We start from the raw sequence: 14,738 nt of genomic DNA on the forward strand, positions 1-14,738 counted from the left end.
GCGCCACCACCGTGAGCTGACGTAGACGTGTCCTCCAGAGGGCGCCACCACCACCGTGAGCTGACGTAGACGTGTCCTCCAGAGGGCCCCACCACCACCGTGAGCTGACGTAGACGTGTCCTCCAGAGGGCGCCACCACCACCGTGAGCTGACGTAGACGTGTCCTCCAGAGGGCGCCACCACCGTGAGCTGACGTAGACGTGTCCTCCAGAGGGCGCCACCACCACCGTGAGCTGACGTAGACGTGTCCTCCAGAGGGCGCCACCACCGTGAGCTGACGTAGCAAAAAATAAAAACGTCTTGACTGGAGAAAGTCGGCTAATTACCCAGAACCCCCCGGGGCCGGCGTTGCTGGTAAATTGTCTAGCTCGCCGTTTTTTGCAAATTTCTTCATCAGCCAATGTAACGAAGCAACCTCTACCCCTCCTCTTCCTCCTCCCCCCTCCTCCTCCTCCTCTTCCTCCTCCTCCTCTCCCCACCTCCTCCTCCTCTCCCCCCGACTACCTCCTTTTACACCCATTTCCTAGATGTTGCGCAATACATATTTTCTTTGCACCACTTTGAATTTTCTCACAATTAATTTTCCTGCTCGCTGCAGTTAGTCTGGGCAACGGGGGGGGGGCGGGGGGGTAACCCCAGCTCGAGCTGCTTTACAGTGTGTGTGTGTGTGTGTGTGTGTGTGTGTGTGTGTGTTGGTAATGCTGAGACGGACGGTGAGCCGGTGGGTTTATTTTTGGTCAGTGACTGTGTGTCAATGGCCGCAGATGCGTCGCAAAGGAAGGCTCTGAGATACAAGCAAACCCTGGTCAGTGTCGCTCGCCTTCCTCTTGCTCGCTCTCTCTCTCTCTGTTATTCTCTCCGTCACGCCGTTGACTCGTGTGTCGCTCCACGTTTTTCTCTTTCCCACGAATCACCCGCCGGTGGAGCGTGACGCACCTGCAGCGCCCACTGCATGATGGAGCCCGTCGGACCTGTGTGTGTGTGTGTGTGTGTGTGTGTGTGTGAGAGCCTGTGAATGGACCTCATCCAGGTGTGTGAGTTGTAGATATTGTGAAGACTAATGAGCTTCATGAATAACAACATGGTGACACGCCAGTTGCTTTAACACCGTGCACCACCTTCACCCCTGATCTTGGTAATCACACACACACGTGCACAAACACACGTGCACAAACACACGTGCACAAACACACACTTTGTGTCCGGCCACCTGCTGTTTCTTAAGCCCCGTTCGGTCTGAACACAGAATGACTCGTCGTGGTACGTGTGGCGCACGGCGCACGGCTTTTGAATGGTGTGTGTGTGTGTGTGTGTGTGTGTATATATGTGTGTGTGTGTTGGATGCTGGTTCCCTTAACAGTGAAACCCGATCCCTCATTAGCACGGCGTTGATCCTCCCTGTTCACGTGGATACGTGTGTGTTCCTGGAGGATGTTCTGTGGCAGAACCCTGAAGGTTCTCCAGAGTTCTCCAGAACGTATAAATACCTGTCGGTTGTCGTCCAGGAGGGATTCCCTGTTGTGAGTCCACAGCGGACATCAAGCAGGCTCTCTGCAGCCGTCTACACACTGTCTTTGTATATTTACTTGCATTAGATTCCTCTCTAGTTTAATCTAAGATACTAATGTGTGTGTGTGTGTGTGTGTTTTAAATATGGTTAAAGATACAATAATAGAGCTCAGAGATGAAAGACACGGTCCTCCTTAATACCATATTAGAATACAATTAGTTTTCATTGTTCATCTTTGACTGAAACCCCCAGAAAACGACCTACAGCCTCATTAAGAAGATCATAACAACTCATTTAGGGGGAAAAGAGAAAAAAGTCTGAAACACTCAATTTGTTGTGAAGGAAGAAAAATGTCATGGTTATCGAAACTGCATTTGTGTGTGTGTGTGTGTGTGTGTCTGTGTGTGTGTGTGTGTGTGTGTGTTGAAGGCCATGCGGGTCTCGTATGTTTACACTGTCACTCGTGAGCAGAGCTGCAAACAGGAGGGAGGAGTCAAATGTTTATTTATTAAATTGTGATTTTTAATGCAATTTAGAGCGCTATATTTTACAAAAGGATGGAATGTTCTTTTAGAACTGTAATATATATATATGTATATATATACATTTATATTCATATTTAACAAACATTTGAATTATCCCCACATGATATTTTTTTTCTTCTGATGACAAATTATGCTTTGATTGTAAAACAAATGACTCAAAAAGACAGAATTTGGGAAAAAGATAACGCTTAATCTGTAAACTACATTATAAGGCCCTTTAAGGGTAATTTGTGTTGGACATCTGCTCTTAAAGGTGTTTTATGAATGTATGATTACGTGCACATCAAAAGGATGTCAAATGGAGTTAATGTGATTATGGTCTGGTCTGAAAAATCATCTTTACCATCTCACCATCGTTACATCATCAACAAATACCTCTGAAGATAAGATACAAGACTGTTGACATTTAATCAATATAATAATACAGTTGCCAGGCCTATATATATATTTATAGATATAGATATATTATTTTTAATGTATGTATTTATTTAAATATACATATATTTATACATATTTTTATTCAGATATATATTTATATATATTATTTTTAATTGATGTATTTATTTTAATATACATATATTTATACATATTTATATTCATATATATATATATATAATTTTATATTTATATATACATATATATATTATTTTTAATTCATGTATTTATTCAAATATTTATATATACATATTTATATTCATATATATTATTTTATATTTATATATACATATATATATATATAAAATGAAAGTGTTGTTTATTTATTCTCAGTTCCACCTCTTGTATTTAAGCAACTCTTTTGTTGGACTGCTTTAAGTTTTGAAGCTTTAATAAACTTAATGGTATTGAACTGGCACACGGCACTAGTTTCTCAAAACGTCAACCGATACCCAGCTCGGGTTCACACCGCCTGAGTGTTTATGAGCCAGGCATTGATTCCTTCCTTTTGGGCCTGACCCTCCCCATACTGTATGTTAGCATGGCGGCACTGTGTGGCATTCACGTCAGGAAACTAAGCAAATGGCCAGAATGCTGGGGAAGCCTCGTTTGGTGGAGTGTTTTCAGTTTACACTTCCTTCTCCTCGAGTCCTCAAGGGACTAAAACGACAGCTGGAAGGGCGTAGAGTGAGAAACTCAGGAATACGCCGAGGCATTGAAAGGTACACTGAGGGAGAGAGGTGTGGGAAGTGTAACGAGGAATATTGGATCGCACACGCTACTAAATTTAGCCCCGAGTAGTGTTTCACCGGGGGCCGACGGAGAAGAGCCGAGTGATTAGTGCAGAGTAGAGTTTCACTGTTTAAGAGGGAAAACGGGAAGGAAAGGTGGAACGAGGTAAAGGAGGACGAGCGGCCCACGGATGGGTTTCTGACAACATAACAACATACTCAGTGGCGGCCATGCTGGAGGTCTTCATAGCCGTGAACAGCTGATTGCACTCCACTACATCAAATAGAGACGCTCACTGGGTTCCTTCACAATGCCTCGTCAATAGTAATAATAACACTTTGAATCTATGCAACGCTTTTCTAGACCCTCAAAGACGCTTTACATAGGAAATAGACCAACAGGCTTGAAGGAGAAGTAGAGTTGGGTGTCGTCAGCGTAGACGTGAGAGTGAGGTGATAGACTTGAAGAAGTAGAGTTGGGCGTCGTCAGTGTAGACGTGAAAGTGGAGAGAGAGTGAGATGAGGGTCTTGAAGAAGTAGAGTTGGGTGTCAGCGTAGACGAGTGAGAGAGTGAGATAAGGGTCTTGAAGAAGTAGAGTTGGGTGTCAGCGTAGACGAGTGAGAGAGTGAGATAAGGGTCTTGAAGAAGAAGAGTTGGATGTCAGCGTAGACGTGAGAGTGGAGAGAGAGAGTGAGATAAGGGTCTTGAAGTAGAGTTGGGTATCAGTGTAGACGTGAGAGTGGAGAGAGAGAGTGAGATAAGGGTCTTGAAGTAGAGTTGGGTGTCAGTGTAGACGTGAGAGAGAGAGTGAGATGAGGGTCTTGAAGAAGTAGAGTTGGGTGTCAGCGTAGACGAGTGAGAGAGTGAGATAAGGGTCTTGAAGAAGTAGAGTTGGATGTCAGCGTAGACGTGAGAGTGGAGAGAGAGAGTGAGATAAGGGTCTTGAAGAAGTAGAGTTGGGTGTCAGCGTAGACGTGAGAGAGAGAGTGAGATGAGGGTCTTGAAGAAGTAGAGTTGGATGTCAGTGTAGACGTGAGAGAGTGAGATAAGGGTCTTGAAGAAGTAGAGTTGGGTGTCAGTGTAGACGTGAGAGAGAGAGTGAGATAAGGGTCTTGAAGAAGTAGAGTTGGGTGTCGTCAGCGTAGCGGTGGAAGTCGAGACCATGCTGACGGAGGATGAGTCCAAGGGGAAGGATGTAAATGATGAAGAGGAGGGGACCCAGCACAGAACCTTGCGGGACACCGTGGGGGATCGGTGGTCCGAATCGTGAGTTTCCTTCTAACTAGTTGCTTTGCGATTGTAGCCCGTCGGCTCGTTAGCGAGTTAACGAAGCCCGACAATAATTACTGAAACTGCATGTAGATAATTTATTACTAATGTATTTTCTTTGACTGAACGAACGCGCTCGCCCCAATCAAAACACACACGCCGGCCTCTATTGTTTGAGGTGCGCGTCGGCATCCTGGTTACTGCACCTTGTGTATTATGCCACTCAAGTTTCACTGTGCGGTGACTGGCATGTCTGCTCACACTGTGTGTGTGAGTGTGTGTGTGTGTGTGTGAGTGTGTGTGTGTGTGTGTTCATCAATCTGTCTGTCCATGAATCAGAAGCTGTTGAAAGGTGACGTACGTCAACGTATCGGCACCTGATGCAACTAATCAGCTTGTCAGTTGTATTCCTGGGGCTCTATTGTCTGCTGCTGATGTACCACAAATATATATACAGGACTGTCTCAGAAAATTAGAATATTGTGATAAAGTTCTTTATTTTCTGTAATGCAATTAAAAAAACAAAAATGTCATGCATTCTGGATTCATTACAAATCAACTGAAATATTGCAAGCCTTTTATTCTTTTAATATTGCTGATTATGGCTTACAGCTTAAGAAAACTCAAATATCCTATCTCTAAATATTAGAATATCATGAAAAAGTATACTAGTAGGGTATTAAACAAATCACTTGAATCGTCTAATTAACTCGAAACACCTGGAAACACATTTTCAAATGTTTGATTTTGTTTTGCTGTTATAAATCTTTTTTTTTAACTTGGTCTGAGGAAATATTCAAATTTTATGAGATAGGATTTTAGAGTTTTCTTAAGCTGTAAGCCATAATCAGCAATATTAAAAGAATAAAAGGCTTGCAATATTTCAGTTGATTTGTAATGAATCCAGAATGCATGACATTTTTGTTTTTTTGCATTACAGAAAATCAAGAACTTTATCACAATATTCTAATTTTCTGAGACAGTCCTGTATATATATAATACATATTTATATATATATATATAATACATATATATATATATAATACATATTTATATATATAATACATATTTATGTATATATGTGTGTGTACATTTATATATATTGTAATATATATATATAATACATATTTATGTATATATGTGTGTGTACATTTATATATATATTTATAAATATTTTTTTTATATATATATATAATACGCCCTGGACTAACATTTAGGGGACTATACTGCAATATTAGCCCCTGCTATGTGTAACTGTTTAATTGTGAGAATGCATAACGTGATTTTAGGTTCTGCGCTGACACAAAGTTATAATCTAATTCAAGTTCATCAAATTTATCAACTTTTAAATGAACAGTCTCTTTAACTTTAGACGATGTGTGTTTTCTGACCTCCGGTGACCCCACAGAGCTTCATGTTACCCACTGCACTGCCCTGAGCCTACAACACGCCCTGCACAGCCGCTGCCAGTGGAAGGTTGTAGGTGTGAATGCTGCCTGTCACGTGCACACTACGGTCACGTGCACACAGCGGTCACGTGCACACAGCGGTCACGTGCACTCTCATACCCACTGATTATAAAAGTGAAACTACAGAAAGGGGTTATTGTGAAACGTGACAGTGATGACAGGAATGCAAGAAGGCATCTCCCGCTGGAAGAGGGGGGGGGGTGTGTGTGTGTGTGTGTGTGTGTGTGTGCGTGTGTGTGTGTGTGTGTGTGTGCGTGTGCGTGCATTGATCTCCATGTCATCACAGGTGATAAATCTTGAGCCCATGTTCCCATTAGAGCCGTTAGGTCAACATGTGGTCCTGTCTATTTATAGAAAGACTCTTTCTGCCACGATGCGACTACCCCACTCTACTCCTACCCCACTCTACTCCTACCCCACTCTACTACTACCCCACTCCTCTACTGCCCACTCTACTCCTGCCCCACTCTACTACTACCCCACTCTACTCCTACCCCACTCTACTACTACCCCACTCTACTACTACCCCACTCTACTACTACCCCACTCTACTACTACCCCACTCTACTACTACCCCACTCTACTACTACCTCACTCTACTACTACCCCACTCTACTACTACCCCACTCTACTACTACCCCACTCTACTACTACCCCACTCTACTATTACCCCACTCTACTACTACCTCACTCTACTACTACCCCACTCTACTACTACTCCACTCTACTACTACCCCACTCTACTACTACCTGCCCCACTCTACTACTACCCCACTCTACTACTGCCCCACTCTACTACTACCCCACTCTACTATTACCTCACTCTACTACTACCACACTCTACTATTACCCCACTCTACTACTACCCCATTCTACTATTACCCCACTCTACTACTACCCCACTCTACTACTACCTCACTCTACTACTACCCACTCTACTCCTACCCCACTCTCCCCACTATTACCCCACTCTACTACTACCCCACTCTACTACTACCCCACTCTACTATTACCCCACTCTACTACTACCTCACTCTACTCCTACCCCACTCTACTCCTACCCCACTCTACTATTACCCCACTCTACTACTACCCCACTCTACTCCTACCCCACTCTACTATTACCCCACTCTACTACTACCCCACTCTACTCCTACCCCACTCTATTCTGGGGAACCACCTGTACATGTTTATGTCTCAGGAACAACCCCCAGATATTTTCTCCTGTCCTAATGGCTCCGCCCCCTGGCTGTTTGATTGACAGCTCTATGGGGAGTACCAAGAGAACCGAGGAGGCTCCGGCCGGTGGGAGGCCACGCGCCTGCTGACCGAGAGGCAGATCAAGAAACATGGCAGCCAGCCCCGCGGCGGCCACGGCACGCCGCGCCACGGCAGGACGAGGAACCGGCGGCAGTCCGACGCGGAAGAGGACGGCGACGGGGAAGCGGCGGAACCCGACCTCACGTCCTCCATGAAGAAGAAACGCTCCTACTCCAAATGCAGAGGTGAGCGAGCCGGAGGTGGAACTATAAATGTGTTCCTACAGATTCATTCCTCTTTCCTTCCTCCGGCCAGACTGCATCGCTCGGGTCCAGAGGTTCCTCGTGACCCGGCTGGGTGAAGACTGGATCTTCCTGGTTCTGCTGGGCATCACCATGGCTCTGATCAGCTGGACCATGGACTACGCCAGCGCCAAGAGCCTCCAAGGTAGAACCACAGGGCCCACAATGCATTGCAGAACTGGCGCAACATGGATCAGATTTTTTCTCTTTTCAATCCAGCGTTGTTTAGTTCTTCCCTTTGTGTCTCTCTCTCTCTCTCCCTCCCTCCTTCCCTCTCTCCTCTCTCTCCCTCCTTCCCTCCCCCTCTCTCCCTCCTCCTCTCCCCCTCCAGCCTATAAGTGGATCCATGTGGAGTTGAGGGGGAACGTCCCCCTGCAGTACCTGGCCTGGGTTTCATATCCTCTGATCTTCATTCTGTTCTCCTCCCTCTTCTGTCACCTGGTTGCACCTCAAGCTATCGGTTTGTACCCCCCCCCCCCTAAAGAACTCCTCTGTCCCCTAAAGAACCCCTCTGTCCCCCTAAAGAACCCCTCTGCCCTCTAAAGAACCCATCTGCCCCCCTAAAGAACCCCTCTGCCCCCTAAAGAACCCCTCTGCCCCTCTAAAGAACCCCTCTGTCCCTCTAAAGAACCCCTCTGTCCCTCTAAAGAACCCCTCTGCCCCCTAAAGAACCCCTCTGTCCCTCTAAAGAACCCCTCTGCCCTCTAAAGAACCCCTCTGCCCCTCTAAAGAACCCCTATGTCCCTCTAAAGAACCCTTCTGCCCCTCTAAAGAACCCCTCTGTCCCTCCAAAGAACCCCTCTGCCCCTAAAGAACCCTCTGCCCCTAAGAACCCTATGTCCCTAAAGAACCCTCTGTCCTCTAAAGAACCCCTCTGTCCCCTAAAGAACCCTCTGCCCCCTAAAGAACCCTCTGTCCCCTAAAGAACCCCTCTGCCCCTCTAAAGAACCCCTCTGCCCTCTAAAGAACCCCTCTGCCCTCTAAAGAACCCCTCTGCCCCTCTAAAGAACCCCTCTGTCCCCTAAAGAACCCATCTGCCCTCTAAAGAACCCCTCTGTCCCCTAAAGAACCCCTCTGCCCCTCTAAGAACCCTCTGCCCTCTAAAGAACCCCTCTGCCCCTCTAAAGAACCCCTCTGTCCTCTAAAGAACCCTCTGCCCCCTAAAGAACCCCTCTGTCCCTCTAAAGAACCCCTCTGTCCCCTAAAGAACCCCTCTGCCCCTCTAAAGAACCCCTCTGTCCCTAAAGAACCCCTCTGCCCTCTAAAGAACCCCTCTGTCCCCTAAAGAACCCCTCTGCCCTCTAAAGAACCCTCTGTCCCTAAAGAACCCTCTGTCCCTCTAAAGAACTCCTCTGCCCCTCTAAAGAACCCCTATGTCCCTCTAAAGAACCCCCTGCCCCCTAAAGAACCCCTCTGCTCCTCTAAAGAACCCCTCTGTCCCCTAAAGAACCCCTCTGTCCCTCTAAAGAACCCCCCTCCCCTAAAGAACCCCTCTGCCCTCTAAAGAACCCCTCTGTCCCTCTAAAGAACCCCTCTGTCCTCTAAAGAACCCCTATGTCCCTCTAAAGAACCCCTCTGTCCCCTAAAGAACCCCTCTGTCCCTCTAAAGAACCCCTATGTCCCCTAAAGAACCCCTCTGCCCCTCTAAAGAACCTCTTTGTCCCTCTAAAGAACCCCTATGTCCCTCGAAAGAACCCCTCTGCCCCTCTAAAGAACCCCTCTGCCCTCTAAAGAACCCCTCTGTCCCTCTAAAGAACTCCTCTGCCCCCTAAAGAACCCCTCTGCCCTCTAAAGAACCCCTCTGTCCCCTAAAGAACCCCTCTGCCCCTCTAAAGAACCCCTCTGCCCCTCTAAAGAACCCCTCTGTCCCCTAAAGAACCCTCTGTCCCTCTAAAGAACCCCTCTGCCCCTCTAAAGAACCCCTCTGCCCCTCTAAAGAACCCCTATGTCCCTCTAAAGAACCCCTCTGCCCTCTAAAGAACCCCTCTGCCCTCTCCCTTCTTCCCGTCTGAAGAACCCTCTGCTTGTTGTTCTGAATTGAACCTCTTCTTCTTCTTCTTCTTCTCTTCTTCTTGGTTCTCCAATGTAACGTTCCTCTGTGGTTCTCTGATGTTCCTCTGTTGTTCTTTGATGTTCCTCTGTGGTTCTCTGTTGTTCCTCTGTGGTTCTCTGTTATTCCTCTGTGGTTCTCTGATGTTCCTCTGTGGTTCTCTGTTGTTCCTCTGTGGTTCTTTGATGTTCCTCTGGTTCTCTGATGTTCCTCTGTGGTTCTCTGATGTTCCTCTGTGGTTCTCTGATGTTCCTCTGTGGTTCTCTAACGTTCCTCTGTGGTTCTCTGTTGTTCCTCTATGGTTCTTTGATGTTCCTCTGTGGTTCTCTGATGTTCCTCTGTGGTTCTCTAACATTCCTCTGTGGTTCTCTGACGTTCTTCTGTGGTTCTCTGTTGTTCCTCTGTGGTTCTCTAACGTTCCTCTGTGGTTCTCTGTTGTTCCTCTGTGATTCTCTGATGTTCCTCTGTGGTTCTTTGATGTTCCTCTGTGGTTCTCTAACATTTCTCTGTGGTTCTCTAACATTCCTCTGTGGTTCTCTGACGTTCCTCTGTGGTTCTCTAATGTTCCTCTGTGGTTCTCTGATGTTCCTCTGTGGTTCTCTAACGTTCCTCTGTGATTCTCTGTTGTTCCTCTGTGGTTCTTTGATGTTACTCTGTGGTTCTCTGTTGTTCCTCTGTGGTTCTCTGATGTTCCTCTGTGGTTCTCTAACGTTCCTCTGTGGTTCTCTAACATTCCTCTGTGGTTCTCTGACGTTCTTCTGTGGTTCTCTGTTGTTCCTCTGTGGTTCTCTAACGTTCCTCTGTGGTTCTCTAACGTTCCTCTGTGGTTCTCTAATATTCCTCTGTGGTTCTCTAACATTCCTCTGGTTCTCTGACATTCCTCTGTGGTTCTCTGATGTTCCTCTGTGGTTCTCTGATGTTCCTCTGTGGTTCTCTAACGTTCCTCTGTGGTTCTCTGTTGTTCCTCTGTGGTTCTCTAACATTCCTCTGTGGTTCTCTGTTGTTCCTCTGTGGTTCTCTAACGTTCCTCTGTGGTTCTCTGACGTTCCTCTGTGGTTCTCTGTTGTTCCTCTGTGGTTCTCTAACGTTCCTCTGTGGTTCTCTGTTGTTCCTCTGTGGTTCTCTAACATTCCTCTGTGGTTCTCTATCATTCCTCTCTGGTTCTCTGACATTCCTCTGTGGTTCTCTGATGTTCCTCTGTGGTTCTCTGATGTTCCTCTGTGGTTCTCTAACGTTCCTCTGTGGTTCTCTGTTGTTCCTCTGTGGTTCTCTATCATTCCTCTCTGGTTCTCTGACATTCCTCTGTGGTTCTCTGATGTTCCTCTGTGGTTCTCTGATGTTCCTGTGTGGTTCTCTAACATTCCTCTGTGGTTCTCTAACGTTCCTCTGTGGTTCTCTGTTGTTCCTCTGTGGTTCTCTGATGTTCCTCTGTGGTTCTCTGATGTTCCTCTGTGGTTCTTTGATGTTCCTCTGTGGTTCTCTGATGTTCCTCTGTGGTTCTCTGATGTTCCTCTGTGGTTCTCTGATGTTCCTCTGTGGTTCTTTGATGTTCCTGTGTGGTTCTCTGATGTTCCTGTGTGGTTCTCTGTTGTTCCTCTGTGGTTCTCTAACATTCCTCTGTGGTTCTCTGTTGTTCCTCTGTGGTTCTCTGATGTTCCTCTGTGGTTCTCTGTTGTTCCTCTGTGGTTCTCTGATGTTCCTCTGTGGTTCTCTGATGTTCCTCTGTGGTTCTCTGATGTTCCTCTGTGGTTCTTTGATGTTCCTCTGTGGTTCTCTGTTGTTCCTCTGTGGTTCTCTGATGTTCCTCTGTGGTTCTCTGATGTTCCTCTGTGGTTCTCTGATGTTCCTCTGTGGTTCTCTGATGTTCCTCTGTAGTTCTCTGATTTGGTTCCTCTCTAACATTCCTCTGTGGTTCTCTGATGTTCCTCTGTGGTTCTCTGATGTTCCTCTGTGGTTCTCTGAAGTTCCTCTGTGGTTCTCTATGTTCCTCTGTGGTTCTCTGATGTTCCTCTGTGGTTCTCTGATGTTCCTCTGTGGTTCTCTGATGTTCCTCTGTGGTTCTCTGATGTTCCTCTGTGGTTCTTTGATGTTCCTCTGTGGTTCTCTGATGTTCCTCTGTGGTTCTCTGATGTTCCTCTGTTGTTCTCTGATGTTCCTCTGTGGTTCTCTGTTGTTCCTCTGTGGTTCTCTAACGTTCCTCTGTGGTTCTCTGTTGTTCCTCTGTGGTTCTTTGATGTTCCTCTGTGGTTCTCTGATGTTCCTCTGTGGTTCTCTGATGTTCCTCTGTGGTTCCCTGATGTTCCTCTGTGGTTCTCTGATGTTCCTCTGTGGTTCTTTGATGTTCCTGTGTGGTTCTCTGTTGTTCCTCTGTGGTTCTCTGATGTTCCTCTGTCTCTGATGTTCTGTGGTTCTCTGATGTTCCTCTGTGGTTCTCTGATGTTCCTCTGTGGTTCTCTGATGTTCCTCTGTGGTTCTGTGATGTCCCTCTGTGGTTCTCTATTTCCTCCTTGGTTCTCTGATGTTCCTCTGTGGTTCTTTGATGTTCCTCTGTGGTTCTCTGTTGTTCCTCTGTGGTTCTCTGTTGTTCCTCTGTGGTTCTCTGATGTTCCTCTGTGGTTCTCTGTTGTTCCTCTGTGGTTCTCTGATGTTCCTCTGTGGTTCTCTAACATTCCTCTGTGGTTCTCTGTTGTTCCTCTGTGGTTCTCTGATGTTCCTCTGTGGTTCTTTGATGTTCCTCTGTGGTTCTCTGATTTTTCCTAGTTCTTTGATGTTCCTCTGTGGTTCTCTGATGTTCCTCTGTGGTTCTCTGATGTTCCTCTGTGGTTCTCTGATGTTCCTCTGTGGTTCTTTGATGTTCCTCTGTGGTTCTCTGATGTTCCTCTGTGGTTCTCTGATGTTCCTCTGTGGTTCTCTGATGTTCCTCTGTGGTTCTCTGATGTTCCTCTGTGGTTCTCTGATGTTCCTCTGTGGTTCTCTGATGTTCCTCTGTGGTTCTCTGATTCTGAAGTTCCTCTGTGGTTCTCTGTTGTTCCTGTGGTTCTCTGATGTTCCTCTGTGGTTCTCTGTTGTTCCTCTGTGGTTCTCTAACGTTCCTCTGTGGTTCTCTGATGTTCCTCTGTGGTTCTCTAACATTCCTCTGTGGTTCTCTAACGTTCCTCTGTGGTTCTCTGACGTTCCTCTGTGGTTCTCTGTTGTTCCTCTGTGGTTCTCTAATGTTCCTCTGTGGTTCTCTAACGTTCCTCTGTGGTTCTCTGTTGTTCCTCTGTGGTTCTCTGATGTTCCTCTGTGGTTCTCTGATGTTCCTCTGTGGTTCTCTGATGTTCCTGTGGTTCTCTGATGTTCCTCTGTGGTTCTCTAATGTTCCTCTGTGGTTCTCTGTTGTTCCTCTGTGGTTCTCTGATGTTCCTCTGTGGTTCTCTGATGTTCCTCTGTGGTTCTCTGATGTTCCTCTGTGGTTCTCTGATGTTCCTCTGTGGTTCTCTGATGTTCCTCTGTGGTTCTCTGATGTTCCTCTGTGGTTCTCTGATGTTCCTCTGTGGTGCTTTGATGTTCCTGTGGTTCTCTGTTGTTCCTCTGTGGTTCTCTAACATTCCTCTGTGGTTCTCTGTTGTTCCTCTGTGGTTCTCTGATGTTCCTCTGTGGTTCTCTGTTGTTCCTCTGTGGTTCTCTGATGTTCCTCTGTGGTTCTCTAACATTCCTCTGTGGTTCTCTGATGTTCCTCTGTGGTTCTTTGATGTTCCTCTGTGGTTCTCTGATGTTCCTCTGTGGTTCTCTGATGTTCCTCTGTGGTTCTCTGATGTTCCTCTGTGGTTCTTTGATGTTCCTGTGTGGTTCTCTGATGTTCCTGTGTGGTTCTCTGATGTTCCTGTGTGGTTCTCTGTTGTTCCTCTGTGGTTCTCTAACATTCCTCTGTGGTTCTCTGTTGTTCCTCTGTGGTTCTCTGATGTTCCTCTGTGGTTCTCTAACGTTCCTCTGTGGTTCTCTGTTGTTCCTCTGTGGTTCTCTGATGTTCCTCTGTGGTTCTCTGTTGTTCCTCTGTGGTTCTCTGACGTTCCTCTGTGGTTCTCTGTTGTTCCTCTGTGGTTCTCTGTTGTTCCTCTGTGGTTCTCTGATGTTCCTCTGTGGTTCTCTGATGTTCCTCTGTGGTTCTCTGATGTTCCTCTGTGGTTCTTTGATGTTCCTCTGTGGTTCTCTGATGTTCCTCTGTGGTTCTTTGATGTTCCTCTGTTGTTCTTTGACGTTCCTCTGTGGTTCTCTGATGTTCCTCTGTGGTTCTCTGTTGTTCCTCTGTGGTTCTCTGATGTTCCTCTGTGGTTCTCTGATGTTCCTCTGTGGTTCTTTGATGTTCCTCTGTTGTTCTTTGACGTTCCTCTGTGGTTCTCTGATGTTCCTCTGTGGTTCTCTAATGTTCCTCTGTGGTTCTCTGATGTTCCTCTGTGGTTCTCTGATGTTCCTCTGTGGTGCTTTGATGTTCCTGTGTGGTTCTCTGATGTTCCTGTGTGGTTCTCTGTTGTTCCTCTGTGGTTCTCTGTTGTTCCTCTGTGGTTCTCTAACGTTCCTCTGTGGTTCTCTAATGTTCCTCTGTGGTTCTCTGTTGTTCCTCTGTGGTTCTCTAACGTTCCTCTGTGGTTCTCTAACATTCCTCTGTGGTTCTCTAACATTCCTCTGTGGTTCTCTGATGTTCCTCTGTGTTTCTCTGATGTTCCTCTGTGGTTCTTTGATGTTCCTGTGTGGTTCTCTGATGTTCCTGTGTGGTTCTCTGTTGTTCCTCTGTGGTTCTCTAACATTCCTCTGTGGTTCTCTGATGTTCCTCTGTGGTTCTCTAATGTTCCTCTGTGGTTCTCTAACGTTCCTCTGTGGTTCTCTGATGTTCCTCTGTGGTTCTCTGACGTTCCTCTGTGGTTCTCTAACATTCCTCTGTGGTTCCCTCGTGTTCTCAGGGTCCATTCGTCCACATAGCCAGTATCTGTGCTGTGGTGCTCAGCAGGTTCATGTCCTTCTTCTCAGGAGCCTATCAGGTGAGCTGCCTCCTCCTCGTGAAGCGGTGATGAAGAGCTCTCCTCATCTTCCTCTCCTCTGCCCCAGTAGAACCCGTACTGCTACACGGACATCCTGACGGTGGGCTGCGCGGTGGGGGTGGGCTGCTGCTTCGGGACTCCACTCGGA

At 46.6% G+C, this 14,738-nt stretch overlaps 1 protein-coding gene across 1 annotated transcript in view; it reads left to right on the forward strand.

Annotated features, from left to right (window-relative positions):
- Positions 1–754: 754 nt before the first annotated feature.
- The window catches only part of LOC130198333 (chloride channel protein 1-like), a 26,851-nt gene continuing 12,867 nt past the window's right edge, over positions 755–14,738 (forward strand). The window contains exons 1-6 of the mRNA XM_056421488.1: positions 755–805; positions 7,225–7,465; positions 7,536–7,667; positions 7,854–7,963; positions 14,513–14,590; positions 14,661–14,738. The exon at positions 14,661–14,738 is cut by the window's right edge and continues 1 nt beyond it. Coding sequence (XP_056277463.1) covers positions 755–805; positions 7,225–7,465; positions 7,536–7,667; positions 7,854–7,963; positions 14,513–14,590; positions 14,661–14,738 — 690 coding nt within the window. The remainder of the gene's footprint in view (positions 806–7,224; positions 7,466–7,535; positions 7,668–7,853; positions 7,964–14,512; positions 14,591–14,660) is intronic.

The sequence above is a fragment of the Pseudoliparis swirei genome, chromosome 1, assembly GCF_029220125.1.
Source record: "Pseudoliparis swirei isolate HS2019 ecotype Mariana Trench chromosome 1, NWPU_hadal_v1, whole genome shotgun sequence".
NCBI lineage: Eukaryota > Metazoa > Chordata > Actinopteri > Perciformes > Liparidae > Pseudoliparis > Pseudoliparis swirei.